This window comes from Capricornis sumatraensis, chromosome 9, assembly GCF_032405125.1.
Source record: "Capricornis sumatraensis isolate serow.1 chromosome 9, serow.2, whole genome shotgun sequence".
Classification (NCBI taxonomy): Eukaryota; Metazoa; Chordata; class Mammalia; order Artiodactyla; family Bovidae; genus Capricornis; species Capricornis sumatraensis.
In genome coordinates, this window is record NC_091077.1 from 78,645,726 (window position 1) to 78,672,012 (window position 26,287).

At 41.0% G+C, this 26,287-nt stretch overlaps 1 protein-coding gene across 8 annotated transcripts in view; it reads left to right on the forward strand.

Moving 5' to 3' along the window:
- The first annotated feature begins 1,227 nt into the window (after positions 1-1,227).
- The window catches only part of TENM2 (teneurin transmembrane protein 2), a 1,060,439-nt gene continuing 1,035,379 nt past the window's right edge, over positions 1,228-26,287 (forward strand). For all 8 annotated transcript variants that reach the window (XM_068980695.1, XM_068980696.1, XM_068980697.1 and 5 more), the window contains exon 1: positions 1,228-1,453. In XM_068980695.1, the coding sequence (XP_068836796.1) occupies positions 1,228-1,453 (226 nt within the window). The remainder of the gene's footprint in view (positions 1,454-26,287) is intronic.

Below are 26,287 nucleotides of genomic sequence, written 5' to 3' on the forward strand. Positions count from 1 at the left end.
TATAGATCTACTCCCCAAGTACATTCTGACATATTGAGGAGACAGTGAGCATTAGAAGCCTGGAGAAAAATCATTACACTGGTTCTGGGTTGTATTTGCCATTTTAATTAAATTTGTGTTTTTCCATTCTGTCCAGGCCCTGGCCCTGTGGTCCAGGCTATTTTGCATGGCCGATGAAATCAATAAGAGCCTATCATTTGGAACTTGGAGGCATCTAAGCATTTTGATCTTATTTGCTCGGCAGAAGGCTAGAGTTTTCTGAGTGATATTTGTCTACATTTCTAGGTCCCGGGTGTCAAGCTGTGGGGCTCCCTGGTTGCCAGATCATATGTTGGCGAGGCTTCTTTCCATCAACTTACCTGTTGCAGTCAGTGGTCTTCCCCATTTCTCTTTTCCACAGCGGCTATCCCAGCTGTGAAAAAGGACACTAGGGTGGGCTTAGGTTGATAGCCATGTGGTTGTGCCAGCTGGCCCTCTGTGAGCAAGATGTCCTGTTGGCAGGTGACTAGGGAAAAGACCAGGTTTCTCCAAGAATCAGATTTGCCAAGAAGATAAACCAGATGAGGAGTTTACTGAAGGCTCATTAAATAAATCAGAGGAAGACTGCTTGTCAAGAATGCCTTAAATATTGTTATTCTCCATACCCAGCCAGGCAAATTTTATGTTGGTCCAGTGTGACCTGGTACCATTAAAAGCATTATCAGCATATATTTATGCCTTTTACATCTTTATTTGATTGGTATTTATTTAATTCTGGTGGTTTTTTTCCCCAGTCCTTCAGCAGCAAAAAGAGAAAGCAATTAAAGTCACATAAAATCAGTTTTACTCTGAACCACTTCATAGTAAGATCTTTCGTTAGGGTGACAGACTTACCTCTCGTCTTCACACATATAGAAAATCAAAATATGAGTTATTTTGCTACTATTTTCCCCTCAAATCTATTTAGTTAAATAGCACAGGAATTAATTTACTGCGTCGAACGATTCTATTTAGGCTGATTGTTTAAGTGTACATTAAGCGTCTGCAGAAGAGATGAAGCAGTACTGACCAAATTCGCCTTTGTGCATTTTGATCCGAGCCAAAGCATGAATCAGAACAGAAGGCGGTAATCCTTAGAATCATAGTCTGAGTTTTTCTCCTGCGATGTTTTTAGGTGGCCAAGTGACAAGTGCCCAAACCCCGGCCTGACTCTTCAGAAAGCATCAGCCTTCTGCCAGACCTGAGATAATGGATGTCAAAGACCGGCGACACCGCTCTCTGACCAGGGGACGGTGTGGCAAAGAGTGTCGCTACACGAGCTCCTCCCTGGACAGCGAAGACTGCCGTGTGCCCACGCAGAAGTCCTACAGCTCCAGCGAGACTCTGAAGGCCTATGATCACGACAGCAGGATGCACTATGGGAACCGAGTCACAGACCTCGTTCACCGGGAGTCAGACGAGTTCCCACGACAAGGTAGGTGGAGCTGACCACACTGAGGGTCCGAGCTGTCTTACTTGCTTGCGCTGTTGCTCATCGATGACTGAGGTTGGTGGAAACAGGGAGCAAAGCAGGCCTGCATCAAGTCTCCATTCAAGTTTAGTTTAAGAGAACAATCTTCTTGTCCACCCATGTCAGATTCCAGATCACAGAAGGACCTCTTCTGCCCTAGACACTTCAATTCTTTGACAGTTTGTTGGTTACTTTTGGAGACATACCAGGGTAGGTTTTGATCAGATGTAACAAAGAGCAGACCCTTGGCTCCATGAGGGATATCCCTGTGACCATGATGGATCGCGGTCCCAAGGAACATGGAATTATCTGTGATTTTTAAACTATTCTCCTTGAAACTGAGACACAAGCCTCTAAGAGTTCAGATTTCTCCTGCTACTCACATTGAGCTTCTCGGTTATATTCTCTTTGAACAAGTTGTATAATGATAAAAACATATTTGAATCTCTCTCCACTCCCCTCCCATATAATAATATTTCATTTCTGTCTCCCCGCCCCCAAAATATGTGGTGTTAATTCTCAGTTACACATGTTTTTAATGTTTTGAAGTATAGGTCAATTCCAATTCCACTGGTATAATTCCCACACCTGCTTTCACCTAAACATAATTTTCTTATACAGTTTTGATTTCTTTGGGGAGGAGAACGTTTTCATCCTAAGCACTGACAGTTGGCATTCTCTTCTTAGTCACTATCCATGGGAAATTTTGTTATCACTTGTGATGAGTCGCTGTAAATGTATGAACGCGTGGACTCAGGCACAGTATTGAGAGGCAGTGTGTCTCGTTGACTGGCTGGCTCCGGGTCTTATGCTTTGTGTACCAGCCTCGCCCTATATGTCATTTACATAAAGTCTTAGCAAAATTACCAGTGGACACGCAAAACTGCAGTGAATGCACCAGGAAGGGGCACTCTGCAGTGCCAAGGTTCTGCCTGCTGGTTTATTGCATCATGTGTTAATACTGATTCTATAGTTCTTGTTCTCTGTCCCTGTCAGTAAATGTTGCAACTAATTTAATTCTTCATTATATACCCTAGCTGTGTCTTATTCCTTTCAGGCCGCTATAACAAAATACTGTGAACTGGTGGCTTATAAATAACAGAAATTTAGTTTGCACAGTTCTGGAAGCAGGGAAGGTTAAGGTCAAGTCCTAGCAGATTTGAGTGCTGCTGAGAAGTGTCTTCCTGGCCCATCGATGGCCATCTTGTCCTGTGTCCTCATACAACTGAAGAGGGCAAGGAAACACTCTGGGGCCTCTTTTATCAGGGCACTAAACCTATGTATGAGGGTTCCACATTTGTAATTCATTTACCTCCCAAAAGCCCCACCTCCAAATACCTTTGAGGGTTAGTTTCCATATAAAAATTTTGGAGAGTCACAAACATTCAGTCTATAGAAGCTTCAAATTCCATCCCTGGTTTCTTAATTTCCTTAGCTTAGTTTACTTAGTCTTTTTGTTTATTTCTTAGAAAACACTACTTATATGTAATATATATGTATATCTGCTATAATTCAGTGATTGTTCTAAAAAAGGGAAGGAAGGAAGGGAAGGTGAAGTCACTCAGTTGTGTCCGACTCTTGCGACCCCATGGACTGTAGCCTACCAGGCTTCTCCATCCATGGGATTCTCCAGGCAAGAATACTGGAGTGGGTTACCATTTCCTTCTCCAGGGGATCTTCCCAACCCAGGGATCGAACCCAAGTCTCCCACATTGGAGGCAGACGCTTTAACCTCTGAGCCACCAGGGAAGAAACATGTTCTCAAATGCTCCTCCATTAGCCTGGCTTCACCTTTTATATTTAATAAAACATTCCACAGAATCAGTGGAGAAACAGTTAAAATTTTATCTCTACTGCCTTTGTAGACCCTTGCAGAACGCACTTGTTATTTAATCTTCACTCTTATTTTCTGAGTTAACTGCATGTAAATGAAACACATTGCAAACAAGGGGAGGAGGGTTGCTTGAAAATTGTTCTGTATCAGATGTCTTTGATCTGTGAGTAACTTCAACAAGTGTTTTACTTTGTTAAGTTCTCACTCGACCTCAAAGTGCATGTAGTGGAAATTAGGAAGAAAAAAAAAAAAAACCCAAGGAATCACAGCTTAATTAAGGGAAGGCTTAACTATCCAATTTGAAAACTGAGGATACCTGCCTGTTGCTTCCAGGGGTGTCTCTCATACAAGACTGAGATATTTTGAAAGGTGATGCACATTAAACAAGGTTGACAGCCTTCCATTTTCTGTTGTGTTTTCTGTTTCCTTTATGATATTATTGTATATGTTTTTGTTTCTCATGATTCTGGGCTAAAATTTGGCCTCTCCTTCCTAAGTCTCATTAAAGGTGTGTCCTGGCTTCTGATCATTGTGCACTGAACTGTAGATCCCAGATTATTGTTGAACTGTGGATTTGCCTGTCACCTTTTCCCTTATTAATATTTACATAAAATGAAACCAAATGCTTGGGATTTTATTTTCAAATATACCTTTATTCTTCCTGTTTAATCTTGTTCCTCTTCATTGATAATAATGAAAGTCGCTTGGCCATATCAAACCCTTCGCTTTGCAATTAACAATTCACACATGCCTTGTGTTGTTATTGAGCCCATATTTGTTTGTGTAATGTGTTTGCATGAATTAAAAACTGTGCAGGCCAAAAGTAGAAATGAAAAGGCATTGGAAGTATTTGCATATGCAAGTGCAATTCCTTCTGAAGACATCTATGAATTTATGCATGAAAATGTAGTCAGTCTGAGTGGATCTACTTTGATGGGTTCTAAAATTGAACTCTGCAGGAAGTAAATAAGCACATATTTAAGGAGAGGAGGAACAGGAGATACAATCTGCCAAGCATTTTCAGTGTGAAACTTAGCCACTCCGGAGAGGGTTAAAACAAATTTTACACTCAGTAATAACAATAATTTTTTTTAAATGTCATGCATTTCCCATTTTATTTTCTTATTCATGAAATCAAAGAGGAGGATCATCTCAGCACTTATTAGCCTAGAGGTACATTAGCAAGGATCAGAGCGGGATCATCTCCTACGGTATTCTTATTTAAAACCCAAGACAGTGATCATAAAACAAACACGCTTCTCACTTGCAAGCAAGTTTGGCAAACACAGTCGGATGACTCTCCAGATGCTCAGAGGGGAAAAGACTTGCCAGCTAGTGAAAGTGATTAGGGGCTGGGGTCAGACCTTGTCTGGTTTCCCCAGCTGGCCAGCAGCAAGCATCAAATGTGAGAACCTGCCAGGTCCCAGCAGGAACGATGGGCCACAAGTTCCCCTGAGAAGCTTATGGAAATGCCCATCAAAGTAAAACTCCTTTGCTTGCTTTCAACACAGAATCCTCCTCCTGCCTTCTTCTCCTGTGGGTCTCTCCTAAGAAGAGACAATGCAAATTACCTGTCTGCCCTCTATTATGTTGGATTCTCCTGGTGTGAAGGGAGGAAATGACTGACCTTAGGTCTGTGGCCGCTGGAGTAATTAGTAAATGACTAATCCTGCACTAAATAGCATCCTAGTGGTCTGAAAGTTAATGCCCCTGACAAAAGTGACCAGTAGTCTGATCCCTGGGCAAACCCAGTCCCAGCCTGATCTGTGAAATAGATGCCACTTTGAATAATACAGGTCAGCCAAGTTCTCAGCCAGGTTGTATCAGCTTGTCGTTTTGGACCCTGAAGTTAGGGTGTTAGAACAGTGTGATACACAAGACATCCTCCTGAGGCTTAAGAGCCTCAAGTTAGATGTGAACTCTGCTTTTGCATAGTTATGTACTTCTGGCTCTGGTCTGATACTGTACTTCACCTGGATTATTATACAGTCTTCAGATATGTTGAATAGCAACAACAATAATCACCAAAGAGTAATGGCTAAACAGTCATGGAGACTTTCTTCATCAGGTGCCCATCTAAGCACTTTACTTGTAGTAGCTCGGTTAATATTCACAGTAATATCGTAAAGTGGGTACTATTATTAGTCCGTTTATTTCTGGATTAGGAAAGCAAGGCATGGGGAGATTAAAGAAATCATCCAAGGTCACAAACCTAGGAAGAACTAGAGACAGGTTTCCCATACAAGAAGTTGGATTCAAGAGCTATGTTTTAAAACCAATGCGTTTGAGTACTTCTCAAATAAGTAAACCAATGAAAACCAGACATTCAGCCTCAGTCAAAGGGTGTGAAATTCAATGTATAAACCTTTTAGGTGTCAACACACACTTTTTCTCAGTGTAGGAGCTGTAATCACTAAGGTTGATGGAACCTAGAATGAGCTCCACCACCAGCAGCACTGCTGATCTAGATTCCTGTTCTCTCCCGCTCCCCTCCATGTGCACAGCTATCCTGGACTCCTTGGAAACCTTCCTTCCTACAGGACCTTTCCACCACCCACTCCTGTAGGAAAAACTTTCCAGGGTCAATATGATTGCCAGGCTAGTCAGCACTGATTCTCTGCCCTCCCTGAGGTCATCACTTTTATGCACCACCTCTCATTCTGGAATACTAACCAAGCAAGGGGTCCCTCTCTAAGTACTATTTCTTAGGCAAACAGAGTTTCTGGGCTATAGTCAAGGCCCAGCATACCAGAGAGTTCCACCAGGCTGCTCATCCCTCAAACAGCCTTCCTCTCCAGTTAGTAGTGCAAGCCTCTTGAGAGGGGGCCAAGATTAAATTCTTTCTCTGTACTTCACTTCAGGCTGTCTGTCTGGGTCAAGGTTGAAGAAAGAATCGGGCGAAGATTGGCGTTTTGAAAGATTGCTTGCATCACTTCTCTCCATCAGATCTAGCATAGAAATAACTTGACTAACCCTTTAAAAATACATCAACACATACGCATATGCATTTGAGACTAGGTTTGATTTTGGCATATTGTAAACCAGTTTTCACTCTTATGATCTTTAATTTGGGCAATACATTTTTGCTCTGTGTAATCTGACATATCATGACTTTAACATTCCCTGGTGGCTCAGATGGTAAAGCGTATGCCTACAATGTGGGAGACCCAGGTTCAATCCCTGGGTAGGGAAGATTCTCTGGAGAAGGAAATGGCAACCCACTCCAGTACTCTTGCCTGGAAAATCCCATGGATGGAGGATCGTGGTAGGCTACAGACCATGGGGTTGCAAAGAGTCAGACACGACTGAGCGACTTCACTTTCTTTCTTTAATGATCTAAAAACTCACGAACCTGTAAACTCAAGCAGTTACCCGATCAGTTAATGTATATTATAACTATTGAAGTACATTGGAAATGTATGGGCATTTCTGTTTATACCGTTGTCTTAATATAGTTACTTATCCACTGTGCCCAAAGCACCATTGAGGTTCTATTTTGAAAACCCTAGCCTTTTAATTTACCTGTAATGATAAACTTTTACATTTTAGGGGTGTTCAAAAGTTTGATTGATAAATATCTGGAAGACTTGATCAGTAGCTTAAGGAGATTGCATTCCATTTATTCTTCTACCCCGAGGCAGGACTTCTTTTCATACCTCAACTGAGAAAAATATTTTATCAGTACTTCTTACTGTCATGTTGTTGCTTTAAAAAAAAAAAAAACAACATTTTAAAAAAGAGAATTTATAACAATTCAATAGATAATGATATGTTATCTTCTTGCTGGCTAACTCAAATGCTTGTTGCTTCATCTGAAAGGCATGTGGGAGAGTAGTTGCAGACCCCGAGTTAAACTGTATCTAAATCTCAGTGTCGATGTCTTTGAGCAGTGTGACCTTGATCACATTCAAGAATGTAGACTGTCTTAAGTCTTACTTTCTGTACTTATAAACGTTTCCACCAATATGATTATTGGGACCCTTTCCTTTGACGATGCATTTATCATGCTGTGGCTGTTATCTTTCTGTTAATAAGTGCTGAATACATGCTAACAGTTATAATTACTATCATTTTAATCTTCTAGCAAGCAAAAGTGGTGATCGTCCGCTTTCTAACCTTACAATATTGTGTGCAACACAGATCTCCTTTTCCCCTTGCTTAGGTTTGTTTCCTGTGACTTGCAATAGTTCTAGCTCCTTGAAGCCAGAAATTCTCTTCCAGCTGTTGGACCCCCCAACACACTATACCTTTTGCTCCCAAAGATGAACATAACTCATAGATTATTTCCCTATTTTTAGAAAGGAATGAAAGATACCATTTAACAAATGTCAGCTGATGCCAATACACTGTAGAGTTGCTAGTCAGACAGTTTTACAAGTAGAGAAAAGAACAGAAAAGTGCTCGAAGACAGTGGCATTAGATGCAATATTTTAACAGATGTGCCTTTTATAGCATATAATTGGCATGTAAATCTGAGGAACGGGTTTAAATTACAAGAAGATTTTATACATATAATCTCTGGATGAGAATAAATTCATTCTCATCATGCTACATGTAATACTTTGAAGTCCTTGTCATTTACAGAGTTGAGCTTTTCTGGATTTTCATTGTTGATAGTCTCTGCCCTTCTGAGATTACAATCTTCCTGTCTCCCAGTTGTTCTTCTTTCAGTAATTACCTATTGTCAATTTTACCTTCAACTTCAGATCTAACTTTCTTTGAATTGTTTTCCTTTTTCTGCTTTCTCTTCCACCCATGGTAATTCTCCATTTCACCTGTGACATCCCCTCTTTCTTCTCCACGGCATCTCCTTTGAAACAGCCTTGTTTGTATAACGTCAGTGTTCACAGCTTCTCTTTCTCAAGACTCATTCAGTTACAAGTAAAAGTAGGATAATATCCCAACGGAAGTTAACTTATGCAAACATCAGATGCTTTGTCCTACGTCGTTGGAGAATCCAGAAGTACATCTGACCTCACACTTATCGTGTCTTGTTCCTCCTCCTCTTTACTTGGCTTTACACTTGAGAGATATTTAAAGACGTCTGTTGATAATCCCACTCTCAGATCTCTTCCCTGGGTAGCACCATTGGAAGCCGTCTTTTGCAATCATCAGCAGAACATTCCTAGTGGAGGCTCAGGTGGGCCTGGCACGGGACGCATGCTCATGCCTCTGTCACTCTACCCTCAGTTGGCCTCGTCTTGGGCTTAGGCTTTCCTATACCTGGAGGTGGCTTATGGTGAGTACCTCCTAGGCCTGATGGCGTTAATACTATATAGCAAATAAATGTCCTGATATCAGACATAGGTAAGAAATATCGCCATGTCCCCAATACTAGCAGCACTCAAGTATGAAATACATGTGGTCTTTGCAAGCTCCATTTCTGCTTTTCCAATTGCCTTTGGAATATTTTTCTTAAAAAATTATGTGTCAAACGTAATTGTCTTTTCCTCAATATCTGTTTCCTGCCGCCTCTCCCCGCCCCCACTGAAACCCCAGTTTTGGGGAATGGTATCACAACATTTGCCTCTTAGTAGAGTCTTCTAAGACTGTTTTTTTCTTGCTTCTCTATATTGATATTCACTATATCATGACCATTATCCTTCTTAATTTTATTTTAGTCCCAAGCTTCCTAACCCATGGGAAGCTTCCAACATTGCAAAATTGTCCCTCTGCTTCACCATTTAAGTTGCCTTTTGCCCTTAGTCTTTCCCCTAACATTTTTGTTTCTTTTGTATAATGGATAGTCTGGTGTTTCTAAAACATTGCCTTATTTTTAAGGAGTAGCCATGAGGCAACTGTGTTAAGTTATGGTGCTCAACAATAAATCAGGCAAACATGACCACTAACCTCACAAAACTTCACAATCCTAAAGAGGAAAAATATAATAGACACAGAACTAGATTTGATCTGATAAAAACAGCAAAACAGAACATATTAAATGGCTGTGGGGAGGTATCTCACCCAGAATTGTGCATCAGGGATCTCAGAAATTGTGGCACTCCTTCATGCTCTTGAAGGATGAGGAGGAGTTAGGTGATTTAAGAGGCAAGAAAGAGTATTCAGGCAAAAGATATAACATATCTAAATATCCGGATGTGACAAAGATGAGTTGTTCCAAAGATATAGAAGAAGTTCAGGTTAGCTGAATGTGGCGTGGGGACATATGAGATGGAGTGGAAGGGAGAAACTGGTTCCTGAAGGCATTTCAGAGAAATTATGCTTGCTTCAGTCGATGGAGTATGTTACAGGGAAACAAGATAATCAGTGAGGTGGTGTACGAGGCTGTGTTTTGTTTAGGCAAGGGAGCCTCATGCCCTAAACTGGGATAACAGAGATGATCTGAGAAGTGTTGTTGAGGAACAGAGATGGTTGACTTTAAGGACCCCATACAAGTGGGAGGCAGGCATACTAATCTGGTTCTCTTGGGCATTGACTGCTTTGTTCTCCTGCAAAGAGAATATTGCCTTCCTGATGCCAAGATTACTTTAAGCATCAGAAAAGATCAATGTTTGTAAATATCCCCTTAAAGTGGAAATGCCTCAAATTGTTACTTCAAGTTTTCCTGCAATGGCAACATAAGCCAGCATATAAAAATATGGTATTATAAAAATTTGAATGTTTTTCTCAGTCTTATTAGATTTGTCTATGCAAAGAATGGCACCAACAACAGAGTATCTCATATGGGTCCAGGGCAAAGAAAACATAGGAAAAGATTTACGTGTTGTCTGCTGCCCCTCTGTGACCACAACACATTGCTCATTTTCTCTTATTGGCTAAATAAATCAGGAGCTCATACCAGATTTGAGCATGTGCCTGAGTGTATATTTCATTTCTGCCGATTGGAAACTTGACTAGCAAAAACAAGAGGATGCTGAGAATATGAAATCAATATTTCCTGGCAACTAGTGGGACAAGCAAGGTCAGGGAAGGAAGTAGAGTCAAGAACATCACTAAAGTTTCTGGATATGGCAACTGACTGCATGTTCCTGCTCATCACTGAGGATGGGCTGTTTGTAGGTTAAAATAGGATGTATAACTGCAGACCTTTTGAATTTGAGGTGCCCTCAGGCCACACACATGTCAATGTCTAATAGACAGTTGAATGTACAACTCTGAAATTCTGCTGAGACATTTGAGCTGGATAGAGATTGAGGAGATGACAGCTAAATAGTTTAATGGGACTTGGTGTGATCCAGCCTAAAAACTGCTATCGAAGAGATGTTTGTGAAGAAATTAAGCAGCCATTCTAATTAGTTTTGCTAATTGTCACTGGGAACGCTTTGAGCTTCCTTGGTGGCTCAGACAGTAAAGAATCTGCCTGCAATGTGGGAGACCTGGGTTCGATCCCTGGTTTGGGAAGATCCCCTGGAGAAGGGAATGGCAACCCACTCCAGTATTGCCTGGATAATTCCATGGACAGAGGAGCCTGGCAGGCTGCAGTCCACGGGGTCGCAAAGAATCTGACAGGTTCGAGTGACTTTCACTTTGGTGTGATCAGCCAAGAAAAAATGTACAAAGAGCAGAAATAATGGGCTCACATGAGAACACAGGTAATAATAGACAGGAAGAAGATCCTGCAAAGAGAATGGAAGCAAACGAAGAAAAAAATTATTCTTTTAGATACTCTACTGAGTCCATCTAAACTTGACTTAGCATTCCTTCCAGGTAAAAATAAATAAAACAACACCTATTATATTTCCCATTCCACTACAGCGACTTGTCTTCCATTTTACCCCCTAGATCAGAGGTCACAAAGTCAATGCACACAGGCCATGCTTGGCTCCTGTGTTTTGTTTGGCCTACAGATTGCATTAGACATTTGAATGGTGTGCCCACAGCCAATCCATTCAGGTTCCCATTTGCCACAGATGCCATGGCTGCTTTTTGTCTTAACACCTGTCCTTCTCTGTCGTCTCTTATGTTACATGCCAGGACCCTCAAAGGCATTGCCGTTGCAAAACTAACCAGAACTTTCCCGTGTCCACTCCTTCCTTGTTGAATATCTACCTGCCTGTTCCAGATCTATTCATCCCACAGATCTATTCTGCTTCGGATTCCCTCTATGGAGAAAGCTCAGCCTTCTGATTTCCACAGGCCCTCCATGGCTGCTCTTGTTGTCGTTACCTCTTAATGAGTGACTCAGAAACTTTGGCACATGGAAGTTAGGACCCCCATGAATAAGGAGATAAACTGTTGCAGAAACCAGTAATTGAGAAACGAAGCACCACACTCGGAGCGTTGGAGAACTCAAGTTTATTACACCGGCGGGCCCAGAGGAATTAACACTCCAAACTCTGAGCCCGAAGCAAGGGGTTATAGAGTTTTTATAGACAGACTATAGTGGGCAACACTAGCTGCTAATAGGCTGGTTTAAACCAAGGGGTTTCACATGTGCGGGAACAGCAGTCAAGATGGGGAGGGGAATGCCTGACCTTTACAGGGACAGGCATAAGATTAAGCAGGTTTGCAGGGGCTGGGCAATTGCAAAGAGCAGGATGAGGGTGAGTGAGATAAGCTTCAGCTCCCAGTATTGTAAGTCCCCACTTTCTGAGCCTACGTGACCTATATGATCCAGACTTTGCAAAGGGCAAGCGGAGTTACAGAGGCAGAAGGAACAGGAGGTTACGTAAAATTTTAACTTTTTCTCTTCAAAACAAAGTGCTGTTTTCTGACTCATGGAGGCAGAGACAAGAGAATTTATTTCCATTAGTGGTTTGTTTCCTGTCCTAATGAGAAGAATTTAAAGCACCATGACTCACAGAAGGAATCTGCTTAGAAATCTGGGTTGTGTATCTGTCTGGCACGACGATATCAAATCTCATGTTGTGAAATGCCAACTCACAAGAGTTTTCTGCAACATACTTTGACGCACCTATGTTGAAATTCACTGCCATTTGCTTTTTCTGCATATTGACAATCCAATGATGTATTGGCTTTTCTAGGCTGGTGCTACGTACTGCAGTCCTGTCTCTGTAGGGACCTACTATGTCTTATGTGTAGGGAGCCTTTGGTGCACTGTGATTGGTGGCAGGATATAATTCAGACCAGAAGTTTTAGAAAAACGTCACTGTGAGAGGTGGGGTAATTGCCTATGCCCATCTCAGGATGCCTTGCACTCTGAGTTCCGAAGGGGTGCTGGCCCACCCACTCATGAATCATCATGCCGATATTATCAAAGGAGACATTCCATTTTCAGTGTCATGTTTTAGGTTTATAATTTAGTTTTCAGCTGTGGCAATTCCAGAAGCATCTCTAGGGACATATGAAGGGGAAGGGGCTGGTGTCTGGCCACCGTGAATTCATTTCTTAATTGGCACATATATTTCACAAGCCTTCTCATTTTGCTGCAGCCGGATTCCATCATACCACCAAGTTACTCAAAATTCCTTCCACACTGACTGCTTTCCTTTCCACTCAACCTCAAGTCAGATCTGCTTTAGTAATAAATGTCTGCTGGGAGCCATCAGAACAAATACCGAGTGTGCACAAAGATATTAAAAATAAGTGCAACACAGACTTATTTAATAATGTTCAATAGCCTCTTATAATAATTGGAATATTTTACCAAAGTTACCATGAGAATTATCTTTAACACATTTTCTCTAGGATGGAAAGATCTTTCTGGGGAAAAAAAAAAGAAAAAGAAAAAACCTACACAGAGAAAAGTCAGAGGGACTCTGTTATATTCTTAGCTGGACCTGTTATTCTCCTCCTTTTTCCAGAGCTTTTTCTTTGGCCAGAACCACCAAATGTGAAGCTTCTCTTTGTTCACCCTGATTTCTGAATAGTAGGCATTGGGCAGTCACTGTCCCAGTGGGATGCATTTTATTTTAAAAATAGTTTGAAGTGCTTCCTTTTCAATTCCCCCTCGTCCATGGCCACCTTGACTACATAATAGGAGCTTCTCAGTCTGTCCTTGTACAGTTCAGGTCCACTCCACATATGGGGAATTAAAGCAGTCCATTTATTTGCAGCCCTGTGAACCAAAATGTTGAATTTATTTAGAGAGTAATTCCAGTGGATTAAATTTGTTTCTATGGATCTATTTGCTATAGCTGGAACATTGACAGAAGAGAAGACGACTGTTACTTTAATGTCCTCAAAAAAAAAAACAAAAAAAAACCACACACAGGTAAATATCCATAGCTCCCAAAAATCCCTCTCAAAATGACTGCAAATGCAGGGGACACTATAGACTTTAAAAAGGTTCCCAACCACCTAGCAGCCTCAGGATCAAATGTTCCTTAGTTCACAGTGGCAATTCAGTGAATGTTCACAGACTAACCCCCATCTCTACCCGTTGCAAAAGCCCAGCCTGGAGGTGACCCAGTTAACACTTTGTGCTTCACAAGCCCAGAGATTGAACAGCAGGGAGGTTCCAGCAGAGTGCGGAGATGTCCTAGCTGAGCAGTGAGGGGGCAGCAAGTGGGGCCACCCCCTCATGTCATTTCTGTCTCTGGACCAGTGGCCACTCATTAGCCTCTTCTGGGGAGTTTTGAAAAGTCCCCACACCCAAACCAGTTCAATCAAAATCTCTGGCAGGGGAGCAGGGGAGAGACGCTGGTTTGGATCTAGGCCTCAGTATTTTTAAAACGGTACTTTTACCTAAATGAAACATCTCAAAGGATTGAGCGCAACAAGGACACACTACAGAAAGTAACAGTTTCTTTGACAGCTGATAGCATTTCAAGCTTACGGGGCCTAGTACTTAGCATAGTGACTTGGAATCTCACTTTTCATGCAGAAGCCTCTAATTCCAGTTTTTTCCTAATTCTTAGAGGGCTTTCATTCATAAATACTGTACAGCCAGGAGCACATTACATCATATTTCCAAATCAAATTAATAAGCAGCTATTTGATGATGTCTTATTTATCATAGGTTCTGTGATGTCAGGGTCTCCCTGTTCCAAGTTACAAGAACTAAGGGGACTGGATTCCTCCAGAACTCCTGCTTCCCACCATATATTCTGTTAAGCATTAAACACAGGTTTAATTTGAGCACCTGGCTTGGAATGTAGCACACAGTCAATTAATCGTGTCCATTGATCTGCCATCTTCAGTGGCAAAGCCGTCATGATGAACTGAAGCCTCCCCTCAGAGGAAAGACAGGCAGATTACATGTATGGTGAAAGGTGAAGCCAGTGAGGAAGAGTAATGTTAACAGTGGGTTCCTACCTGCTTTTGATTTGAATAGTTATTAAGCCTGAGAATAGTTCAAATAAGGTTGAAAGTCTGACACTCACAGGGAAGGTAAGATCATGGCCCAAGCAGGCTGGGTTTTCACCTGTGTGTCATGGTGGAGATTGTCCTGATTTGGATAATTTATGTCCAGGCCGTGCCTCTCAGCTCTGATGATTTGGTGCCTTTGGGAATTCAGGGCTAGTGTTATTAGATCTTTCAGCTTTTCAATAAAATTTAGAAATGTGGATTTAGTTTTCATAAAATACTAAGATTTTATTTATTATTATTTTTTGGTGATTCATATTCTTTTTTAAATTTTATTGGAGTATAATTGATTTATAATATTGTATTAGTTTCAGGTGTATACCAAAGTGATTCAGTTATATATATATATTCATTCTTTTTTTCAAATTCTTTTTCCATATAAGTTATTACAAAATATTGAGTAGAGTTCCCTATGCTATACAGTAGGTGGTTGTTGGTTATCTATCTTATGTATGCTGCTGCTGCTGCTGCTGCTGCTAAGTCGCTTCAGTCGTGTCCGACTCTGTGTGACCCCATAGACGGCAGGCCACCAGGCTCCCCCATCGCTGGGATTCTCCAGGCAGGAACACTGGAGTGGATTGCCATTTCCTTCTCCAATGCATGAAAGTGAAAAGTGAAAGTGAAGTCGCTCAGTCGTGTCTGACTCTTCGCGACCCGATGGACTGCAGCCTACCAGGCTTCTCCACCCATGGGATTTTGAGGCAAGAGTACTGGAGTGGGTTGCCATTGCCTTCTCCGATTTGATGTATAGTAGTGTATATATGTTAATCCCAAATGTTGCTAGAATGGCCACTAGTGGGGCAGTTTAGGGAGGCTCTGTGCACATGTTGGCCTCATTTCCTGCCCCAGAATTTTCTGATGCTGAAGGGCTGACTGCCCTTAAAGACAGGAAAAATGGAGTATCAGAAAGTCCACCACTGGCAGATGTGGGCCGCTTGACCAGTAAATTCAGAAGCCAACGGATAGGAAGCCAAGGATAAATGCCCCTCCCCTTTGTCCTGAGAAGCACAGCCTGAAGCTACTTGGACGGGTCTACCTCCATCATCCCTAAACACCCACAGCAATGGCCAGCTCTACAACTGATTCTTGTATTGCTGTTTCCTCCTGCCCTGTTTTTCATCCTGTCCCTCATTCTTGCTCCTTTTAATGATATCCCAAATAGTATACCTATCCACAAGAATTTTTCTCAGCCTCTGCTTACAGGACAAAGTGAGTTAAGGCCTTTGGCAGCTAAATTGCTGGAAGAATCACCGTGTAGGCCAAAGGAAGACTATGAGGTGTAGCTCCCGAAGCTGTCAGTATAAGACTTCTTAGCTGGGAAATGGTTGATCTAAAATGAAGGCATTGAGCTTACATTAGAGATGTGTCTTGATACTTACTAAATTTTGGAAGGTTTGTGATTTGCTTTTTGGATGTTATTTTACATAAGAAATGTGATTGTTTTTCTGTTTCTTTGGTTGTTTTTCTCAAAACTCTTAATAAACTTTTAATTTTAGAGTAGTTTTACACGAAAGTTATAAAAATACAGAGTTCCCTGTTTGGTTGTTTTTGGTTGTTTGTAGTGCATGAGAGATTCCTAACCACGTGCCTAACAAACCTGATACTGCTTTTTCCCCTTGAAAGCCATTTTATCAGATATCAGACAGTGCAGAATAGCAAGCTTATCCTGTAAGTTCCTTGAGGACAAAGACAATGCCTTATGCATCTTTCCATCCCCTTTTGTACCAGCCAGAGTGCTGTGCATGGGGAAATTTAATAAAGACTTGTCAAACAAGGAATCCCCATCACACATTAGAATCTGGAGGGATTACATCCAGTTCCCAGCTCTGCCTCCAATCCCAGATCCTGTTTCCCCTTCCCCACAGGGCAGCTTTTCCCCTGTGTTATTTCAGTTTGGCCATGAAAGACTGAGAAAGAACATTGGAAGGCTCAGTTTTATACTCAAGGCTGGCTTTGCCAGACCTCCCACTTCCTCAGGCACGATCAAGTAATCTTAGTGCCAGGTCAGCCAGAGATGCCACTTGGCTGCCCTGGTACCCTGAGAGCTTTCTAGGACATGCCTGTGCCCTGCATGTCATGATATATTTTTAGCCAAACCCTGAGTGAAAGCCAACATGCATTTTGCTTCTTTTCTAGATCGTCTAAGCGTGTACCTTTCTTGTTTACTGGGTGGCTAAAAAAAAAAAGAAAAGAAAGAAAAAAGAACAGCAATGATAACACATGCTATAATTTTAGTCTCAGATCTAAGAACACCTTAAAAAGGTCCTTTTATTAACCCTTATCAGGAAACTCAACCAGCTTGATCACAAAGCTGTGAAAGATACAAAATTAATGTATTTGTGAACAACTTGCTTTTGTTCTACCTTAGTTTACATCTCAGGAGAATGATTAGTCAAAGAATGCTTAATTATACAGTAGTTTAATACTGTAAGCTACTTGCTTTCAGTCTTTCACAGAATTAGAAGGATTCAGCAATCTATGGAAAAGATTCAACACAGTTTATAAAGGGGTTTGGTCAGGAATGAAATGAATAAAAGTCCCTTCTTTCACAGAGTTTTGACTTTTGATTGAGTACTTATGAAGTGCCAGGAGTTCTTCCATGTACCATACCCAAATGCATTCAATATCTCCCTAATTTCAAAAATGGAAACACAGGAACAGAAATCATAGATAACTTAAACGAAATGGACTGTGGAAATTCACTGGAGTATTTTCAGCAGAAGAGCAGTGTCTTACTTATCATTTTTCTCATAGAGAAAGCCCTGCATTCTCTGTGGGAAACAGATCCTTACTTAGAAAGTCAGCAGGGAGAATAGGTAAAAGCTATCTAGGATTGCTTAAGGAAAACAGCATCCTGAGCCCTACGTGGGATTCAGATGTGTCTGATGGACATTTGAAATCTCTGAGTTCATTCATACATGAAGGGTAATAAACTCACCTCTTGTACTGGATTTGCTAAGTTTCAGAGGTGTTTTATAGAGCATAATGAAAGCACTTTTCAACTAGATCTTGGCCCTTATCTGTAAGTCTTACTTTCTGGATCAGTGGGTCCAACCTTCTGTTCTTTATCTCAAACCACGTGCCCTCCGCTGGCCTCCACTGCCCTGCCCCCCACACACAGTGAGTACTGACTTCCTGCTCCTCAGTTGTCCTTAGCAAACAGCAATTCCTTGGCTTTTCAGAGCTGAGTTAACTCTGGTGTATCAGCTTCTTTTTTTTTTTTTTCTTAAGAGAGAAGATTCTTTATTTTTAAAGACCAGAAAGTCCTCTGTCGTACAAAACATAACCATCCCTGGTTGTATGGACTATCCCAGCTTCTAGTTCACAGGTAGATTTTGTACAGAGATGCAGAAATTCCAGTTAAACCAAGTGTTGAGGAAGCAAAATATGAAAGTGGCTACCAGCTCATCTTGAAAATGTGCCACTTGCATGACTGACTTAGGCCCCAGGCCAACCAATTACTCTGAAAACTGTCTCTTTGGAGCTTCCTGTCACTATTATCCATTTCCCCAAATCTGTGTCACCATAGCACTCCCCTCTTGCTTAAGGCAGAGACAAAAGAGTTGTAACAATAATGTTAGTAATTGAACTGTTACTGTCTCATTATAACCTATGAGATTCATACATGAGAATCATCACTATACCTAAGGACAACCAAGCTTTAGAGGATTTAGCTACCCTACTAAGGACAGGCACTTTGTATAAAAGGAATGGAAGAGAACTAAACTTACGCAGTCTGACTTAAGTGGCTGCTGTTTGTAGGTGCTTGGAAATGTTTGTTGATTGACTGCATAAAAACCATGCTTTCCTCTATACTTGCTGGAGGGAGGAAATCAAATCCAAATGTTGAGATGGTCTGGACGGGCAGGCTGCTGAGAAGCAAAGTATCATTACAGCTATTAAGACAGTGCAGAGGGCTATTCTGGTGCTCGGATCTGTGCAGCCAGATGGAAATCATAGTTCAGGCTTAGTGTTGTCAGACAGCAGAGGCTTCGGGCCAAGGGGAAGGCATGGGTGAGTGATTTTTGACTGTTTATCTCTAATGTGTGTGGCCAGTGTCACTCCCATCTCTGATGGCTGTGATTTATTCTATTATACTGTCAGGATTAAAACACCTTAGCAGGAGGAAAAATAAAGGGAGGGATACAAATGCTGTGTCATTGACGTGACAGAAGCTGTTTCCCTGGAAACCATGGACGACAAGGGCATGGAAGCGCGCAAAAGCGCTAGAGCTGGAGAACATCAGAACCAGACAGACCCTTGGGGACCATCTGTTTCAAGCCACTCATTTGACAGATAAGAAAACTGAGACTCTGGCGCTTCTGTGGGGCCAAGGTCACACAAGCTCCTCGGTTTAAACTAGAACACTAGTTCCCACGCCCCAGTTCACCGTTCATCCTGTTCGGTCACCTGCTGGTCAAGTTCATGGTTCGTTCCCTGGATTCATAAAGTTGAGTTACATTTGTAAGTTTTACATTCTACATGATGTCAAGAATCTGTCTATATATTAGCATGGTTAAAGAAAAGTAGGAGGGACTTCCCTGGTGGTCCAGTGGCTAAGACCTATGCTCCTAAAGCAGGGGGCCCAAGTTCGATCCCTGGTCAGAGAACTCGATCCTGCATGCCCTCTAAGAGTTTGCATGCCGTAACTAAGACCTAGTGCAGCCAAATAAATGAATAAAGTATTTTTTTAAAGAATAAAGCACAGGCAGGAAAATTTTCCCTTTGCTCTCTAGTATCCATGCAAGTATTATTTATTTTACTATGATGGTCCTTAGCTCTTCCCCCTGTTATCTGTTTTGGCTGGTGCCTTTGCATTCTCAGACCCAAAGGGGACCTCCGTGAGATGATGGGCTGAGCCATTCTTTGCCTGCTGTGGCTGCCAGCTCCTTGCTGTGTCCTTACCTTACCTTACCTCACAGTCTTCATCTCCTGTCTCTCTCCTGCTGTTTGCTGTGTGAACAGAGAGGCTGGATCAGAGCAAGTCAGAGCTCCAGCCTGCCTCTCCATCTCCTGCCTCCCTCCTGACTTGTTCCTCTGCACAGATTTTCCAACAACTCAGATGTTCCAAACTCCTTGAAACCAGTAAAAGGACCCAGAATTTGAAACAGAAAGACAGAGCTTCAAGCCTGTGTGAGATCACCGTGTGCCATGTGATGCTGGGCAAGTCTTTGGTTTTCCTGGGGTGAAGTTGTGTTCCTCTATACAATTAGTATCTTGGTACCTACTCCAAAGTGTAATTTGGGGGGTAAACTTTATTAATGGTGAAATAATTCATAAACAGTGTTTGTTACTACCAGACTGTTACTGTGAGTGAAAAGTGTAGTGACAAAAGAGATTGGGAACTCTACAACTCTATTCACGAAACCCTGTAAGACCGCACACATTCCTGTGTTGATGGAGACATCTTGTGGGACAGCCTGTCCCAGCCCAGGAGACTGAGCCCAGGACTCCCCAAAGCCATTGGATCTTCCTGGTGTCAAAGTGTGCCATGCTCTCCCCTCACCAGAGCCCTTCAGTATCACCCATCAGCAGGGCCAACTTCCCACCTCTGAATTCCATTTATCACTTAGTGGAGAGGCAGCATTTCTTGCTGCTCAAATCTCACCAATCCCCCCATGTAATTAGGCCATCAGGCTCTGCCTGTACATTTCTCTAAGAGATAAGTCTGCCACGTCATAGGCTGAGAGCACGGTGTTCAGCGATTTCCATTTCTTTCGGCGTGAACGTGGACACATACATGTGAAAGTAGCCCCTGAAAGAGAAACCAAGGGAAACCATTGCAGGGGTGAGGGTGGGGGCAGGGAGGTGGGGTATTCCTGCTCAGTCAGAGCTCCAACTCATCTAAAACCAGTCTCGCCACAATGTAAATGTATCTTTAGGGTTGCCTAGGGTTCTAAATTATCTAATTTTATAGAAGGTAAAATCTTTATCTATATGGAGGTGCTTTTAAATTAAAAAAAAAAAAGAAATCACGTTTCTAAGAGAATGTTTCTGTTGCCTCTAGTAATTCTCCTATTTCATGTCCCTACACTGAGGCAGGTAAGCTGGCCGTGGATGTAGTGCCACAAAGGAGAACAGGAGGAACAAAGACTCTGTCCTCTCTCTCTCTGATCCCAGTGGGTTGGTACCAGAATAGAAGCAATCTTTTCCACAGCTCCAACCAGGGACGGATCCCTCAGAAGAATGAACTTCTGTAAACAGCTTGAAAACCTCATTCGCTGTTTGCTTTATCCTCACCCCCACTCAAACCTTAGGGCTGTGGAAAGGATTCGAAACCTCAAATCCAGGCTAGTTAACTTTAAACCCTAGGAGATCACTCAGTCAGCAGACACCTATGGCAGGCTTTGTCCCTAGTTTTGTTTGGGAGCTGGGGAAACATGAAAAAGGTGTAGTCCACGCTCTCAGGAAATTCACAAGCTCATGCCACACAGGTAAAGAGAGCTCAGTCATGCTAACACCAGACAGAAGCTAGTTTGGCCGACAGAAGCCCAAAGCATTAGGAAAACAGAAGGGAAGGCTTCCTGGAGACCATTGTCTGTTGAGATTTTTGCAATGCGATTCAAGGTTGAGTTTGCTGAAGATTTCCTAAGACCCATTTAAGATTGCTCTAGTGTGAACTAGATTACTAAAATAGACCGAGAAAATAGCATCCCGATATTTAAATATATGATTACCCTTTCTTTATAAGTACTTAGCTGGAAGTGTCTTAGGATGAATACTAAAGTGCCTGTCTGTGAATGTACACCATATTGGAAACAGATTTACTGTCCCAAAGTGTAATGCTTACTCAGCCATCTGATGAGATTTGAGCGCTGAACAGTTTGAGAGGGATGCATAGAGCTGTTTTATTACAAGATGCTGTTATGAGTTATAGCAGCTTTCCTTATGCTATACGGCTGTCGCCAAACAAGTTACATGAATATAAGCAGTTTTATTTGCAATTTTTTGCTTACATTTTCTTAGCATATTCCGATTATGGCTTCTCACAGCCCGATTCATGCTCCCATGGCAGTCCCAGTATATTGCTTTATTCAGAGCCAAAAGGAGCCTTTAAAAACATTTGTAGAAAGTCATCCTCTGAGTATGCAGTGTTTGTGTTTAATGGATGCTATCACCTGGCACTTGTTTAAAAAAAAGAAAAAAGAAATGAAAAAGAAGACTTTTCACTCTTGAAAATATGTGTTTATTTCAGAGACAACCTAATAAACACATTAATTAGCCCTTGTTTGATGCAGTTTTGGTGACCTCTGAGTAGGAGGTTTTGTGTCTTAGAAAAAAAATAAATAGCATTTTGAATTTCATTTGATCAGGACTGAATCTGAAACAACTAAAGTAAAAAAGAATTAATTTCACATGAGAGGTGTACACTAGGCTTGGTTGTTACATACAAATTATAGGCTGGAAAATTAGTGTTGTTGATTCCCCTTGAATGTGTGAAAGTAAATCAGAGAAATTGATGACGTTAATAAAAATGATAATAACAGTAAATTAGTTTATACTAAATGTAAATAATTGTTAAGCTGAGAGCCAGAGGAGCCTGAATAGCTAGGGACTTAGTTTAAACCCCATGTATTTATTTATTTTATTTTATTAATTATCCTTTTAATCAAATGAATTGTGCTTCATAATTACAATCAGTATTTAGCATACAGTACTCAAAATTCAGTGTCTTCCTTCATTTCTCTGTTTATTTTTGGAAAACAGTGTGTTCATTAATGCTTGGCTTGGCCAAGTGTTTGAGAGATCCTGGACATTTGCACATGATGCTTAACAACCAAGCTGCACTGAGAGGCAGGGAGGGCGCAGGCTGCTGCATGGAGTTTTGGGTAATTTGGCTTCCCTGGTGGCTCAGTCATTAAGGAATCTGTCTGCAATGCAGGAAACCTAGGTTTGGTCCCTGGGTCAGGAAGATCCCTTGTAGAAGGAAATGGCAACCCACTCCAGTACTGTTTAGCAGGTTACATTCCATGGGGTTGCAAGAGTCAGACACAACTTAGAGATTAAACCACCATTCTTTAAGAGTCTTTTAAATTATTAGCGTTAGATTTTTTTTTTTTCCTGGATAAAAAAAAATTCACATCTATTGTAGACAATTTGTAAATACCAAGTATATAAAGAAGAAAATTATAACAACCTATTATTTTACCTCCCAACAGTAATTGCTATTATCATTTTGGAATATTTATTTTCTAGCCTCTTATCTGTTTATGTAGTTGGGTAATGTGTTTTAAAACTTGGAACTGTATGTACTATGTAATACCCTACTCATTTTACTTATTATGTCATGAATGTGTTCTTTTTCTTAAAATATTCTTCTGATATAAGTTTTCTTTAACAGCTGTGTGGCATTGTCATATGGATATACCCACACTATGCTTTTCATTTAATCTTTTTTGCTAATGGAATTTTAGTTTTCATGCATTTTTTTATTATAATGCTCGAGTGAAAATCATTCTATATAAATCTCTATGCATGTCACTAATTTCATCTGAAGAACTTGTGCACATTTTAAATTATGTTAATGTAGAAGGGAAAAAGAACAAGTAGGCTAGGCTTTAATACTGGTTTAAACATTTAGGGACTTTCTAAAATAAAATTATAATTCAATTTACAAATCATGTCCCAACATATTTTATGAAGTATCATTTTGTTGTAATGATACTTTGCTAAACCAATTTTTATTGTATGAGTGTGGAGATCCTATGTCATATTTGTTTAGAGCCCAGTTAAGGAGGGGTTCCATAAGATCAAATGACTACCCCTCAAACCTCAGGATTTTTGCAACAGCATCTTAACTGCTAAATCCTATGAAATTAAGGATTGTACCATATACTTGTAGGATATACTTTTAATTTTTTCACTTGAGTGTACTCATATATATTTATATATAGTTCAGTCGAGTTCAGTCGCTCAGTTGTGTCCGACTCTTTGCAAACCCACGGACTGCAGCACACCAGACTTCCCTGTCCATCACCAACTACCAGAGCTTACTCAAATTCATGTCCATCAAGATGGTGATGCCATCCAACCATCTCATCCTCTGTCGTTGATGACTTCTCCTGCCTTCAATCTTTCCCAGCATCAGGGTCTTTTCAAATGAGTCAGTTCTTCACATCAGGTGGCCAAAGTATTGGAGCTTCAGCTTCAGCATCAGTCCTTCCAATGAATGTTCAGGACTGATTTGTTTTAGGATTGACTGGTTGGATCTCCTTGCTGTCCAAGGGACTCTCAAGAGTCTTCTCCAACACCACAGTTCATAAGCATCAATTCTTCAGCATGCAGCTTTCTTTATAGCCCAACTCTCACATCCATACTTGACTACTGGAAAAGCCATAGCTTTGACTAGACCTTTGTTGGCAAAGTAATGTCTCTGCTTTTTAATATGCTGTCTTGGTTGGTCATAGCTTTTCTTCCAAGGAGCAAGCATCTTTTGATTTCATGACTGCAGTCACCATCTGCAGTGATTCTGGAGCCCCCCAAAATAAATTCTCTCACTGTTTCCATGGTTTCCCCATCTATTTGCCATGAAGTGATAGGACTGGATGCCATGATCTTAGTTTTCTGAATGTTGAATTTTAAGTCAGCTTTTTCACTCTCCTCTTCCATTTTCATCAAGAGGATCTTTAGTTCTTCTTCACTTTCTGCCATAAAGGTGGTGTCATCTGCATGTCTGAGGTTATTGATATTTCTCCAGTCAATCTTTATTCCAGCTTGTGCTTCATCCAGCCTGACATTTTGCATGATGTACTCTGCTTTATAAGTCAAACAATCAGGGTGGCAGTATACAGTCTTGACATGCTCCTTTTCCAATTTGGAACCAGTCTGTTGTTCCATGTCCAGTTCTAACTGTTGCTTCTTGACCTGCATACAGATTTCTCAGGAGGCAGGTCAGGCAGTCTGTTATTCCCACTTCTTTATGAATTTTCCACAGTTTGTTGTGATCCACACAATCAAAGGCTTTGGCATAGTCAATAAAGCAGAGACAAATGTTTATCTGGAACTCTGTTGCTTTTTCAATTTACCAACGGGGGTTGACAATTTAATCTATGGTTCCTCTGCCTTTTCTAAATCCAGCTTGATCATCTGGAAGTTCATAGTTCACGTACTGTTGCAACCTGGCTTGGAAAATTTTGAGCATTACTTTACTAGCGTGTGAAATGAGTGCAATTGTGCAGTAGTTAGAGCATTCTTTGGCATTGCCTTTCTTTGGGATTGAAATGAAAACTGACCTTTTCCAGTCCTGTGGCCACTGCTGAGTTTTCCAAATGTGCTGGCATATTGAATGCAGCACTTTCACAGCATCATCTTTTAGGATTTGAAATGGCTCAACTGGAATTGTGTCACCTCCACTAGCTTTGTTCATAGTGATGCTTCCTAAAGCCCACTTGTCTTTGCATTCCAAGATATCTGGCTCTAGATGAGTGATCACACCATCGTGGTTATCTGGGTCATGAAGGTCTTTTTTTGTATAGTTCTTCTGTGTATTCTTGCCACCTCTTCTTAATATCTTCTGCTTCTGTTATGTCCATAGCACTTCTGCCCTTTATTGTACCCATCTTTGGATCAAGTATTCCCTTGGTATCTCTAATTTTCTTGAAGAGATCTCTAGTCTTTCCTATTCTATTGTTTTCCTCTTTCCTTGCATTGATCACTGAGGAGGGCTTTCTTATCTCATTGCTATTCTTTGGAACTCTGCATTCAAATGGGCATATCTTTCCTTTTCTCCTTTGCCTTTAGCTTCTCTTCCTTTCACAGCTATTTGTAAGGCTTCCTCATGTATATTTATACATATTTGTATAAATATAAACATGTTTATTTGTGTGCTTAGTCACGTCCAACTCTTTGTAATCCCATGGACTGTAGCTCACCAGGTTCTTTTGTTCATAGGGTTTTCCAGGCAAGAATACTGGAGTGGGTTGCTATTTCCATCTCCAGTGGATGTTCCCGACCCAGGGATTGAACCCACATCTCTCATATCTCCTACAATGGGAAGCAGATTCTTCACCACTGTGTCACCTGGAAAGCCCATTTATATAAACATATTAAACATGTATGTTAGATAAATCACAGAGAACATACAGCATATATTAAGCACATTAAAATATTTATACATTTATATTCATGGTTATACATGAAAAACATTTATTAAATGTATATTATATTAAAGAATTTGCACATAGAGTTGGGGGCTTTGATTGGATTTGGTTGTGATGTATTTTAATCAGATGATCATTAAAACAATTAACAATAAATTCCAGGTCATAAAATAATCTGATCTACTATTAGTTTCCATTTGCCCTAACTATAAATTATTAACTGGAGTTTATTTCAAAAGGAACTCTTGCAGCCAGAACAGAAAAGATGGAGTCAAGAGACAAAGGCGAGGATGACTGGATTTTTCTGTCTATTTTGTATGTGTCTGTGGGAAGCTTCCACCTATACAACAAATCATCTCTGGGGAGGACACTGTCATGATATGAGAAGGGCACGAAAAATGAAATGATGTCTGATTCCCGTGGGAAAAATAGGTCTTATGTGAAAATTAATCTCAGTGTGTTACAACATTTGCTATATAAACCTGAACAAAAGAAGAAGAAGAAAAAAAATAAACATTGTGAGAAGATGCTTTTCTCCACTGAAGCTATCTTTTATCGTCATCTCGGCAGTTTTCGTGGGCGCTGCCAAGGCGATGCAGTATAAGGCATGATGTTCACGGAGGGCTCAGTCATTGT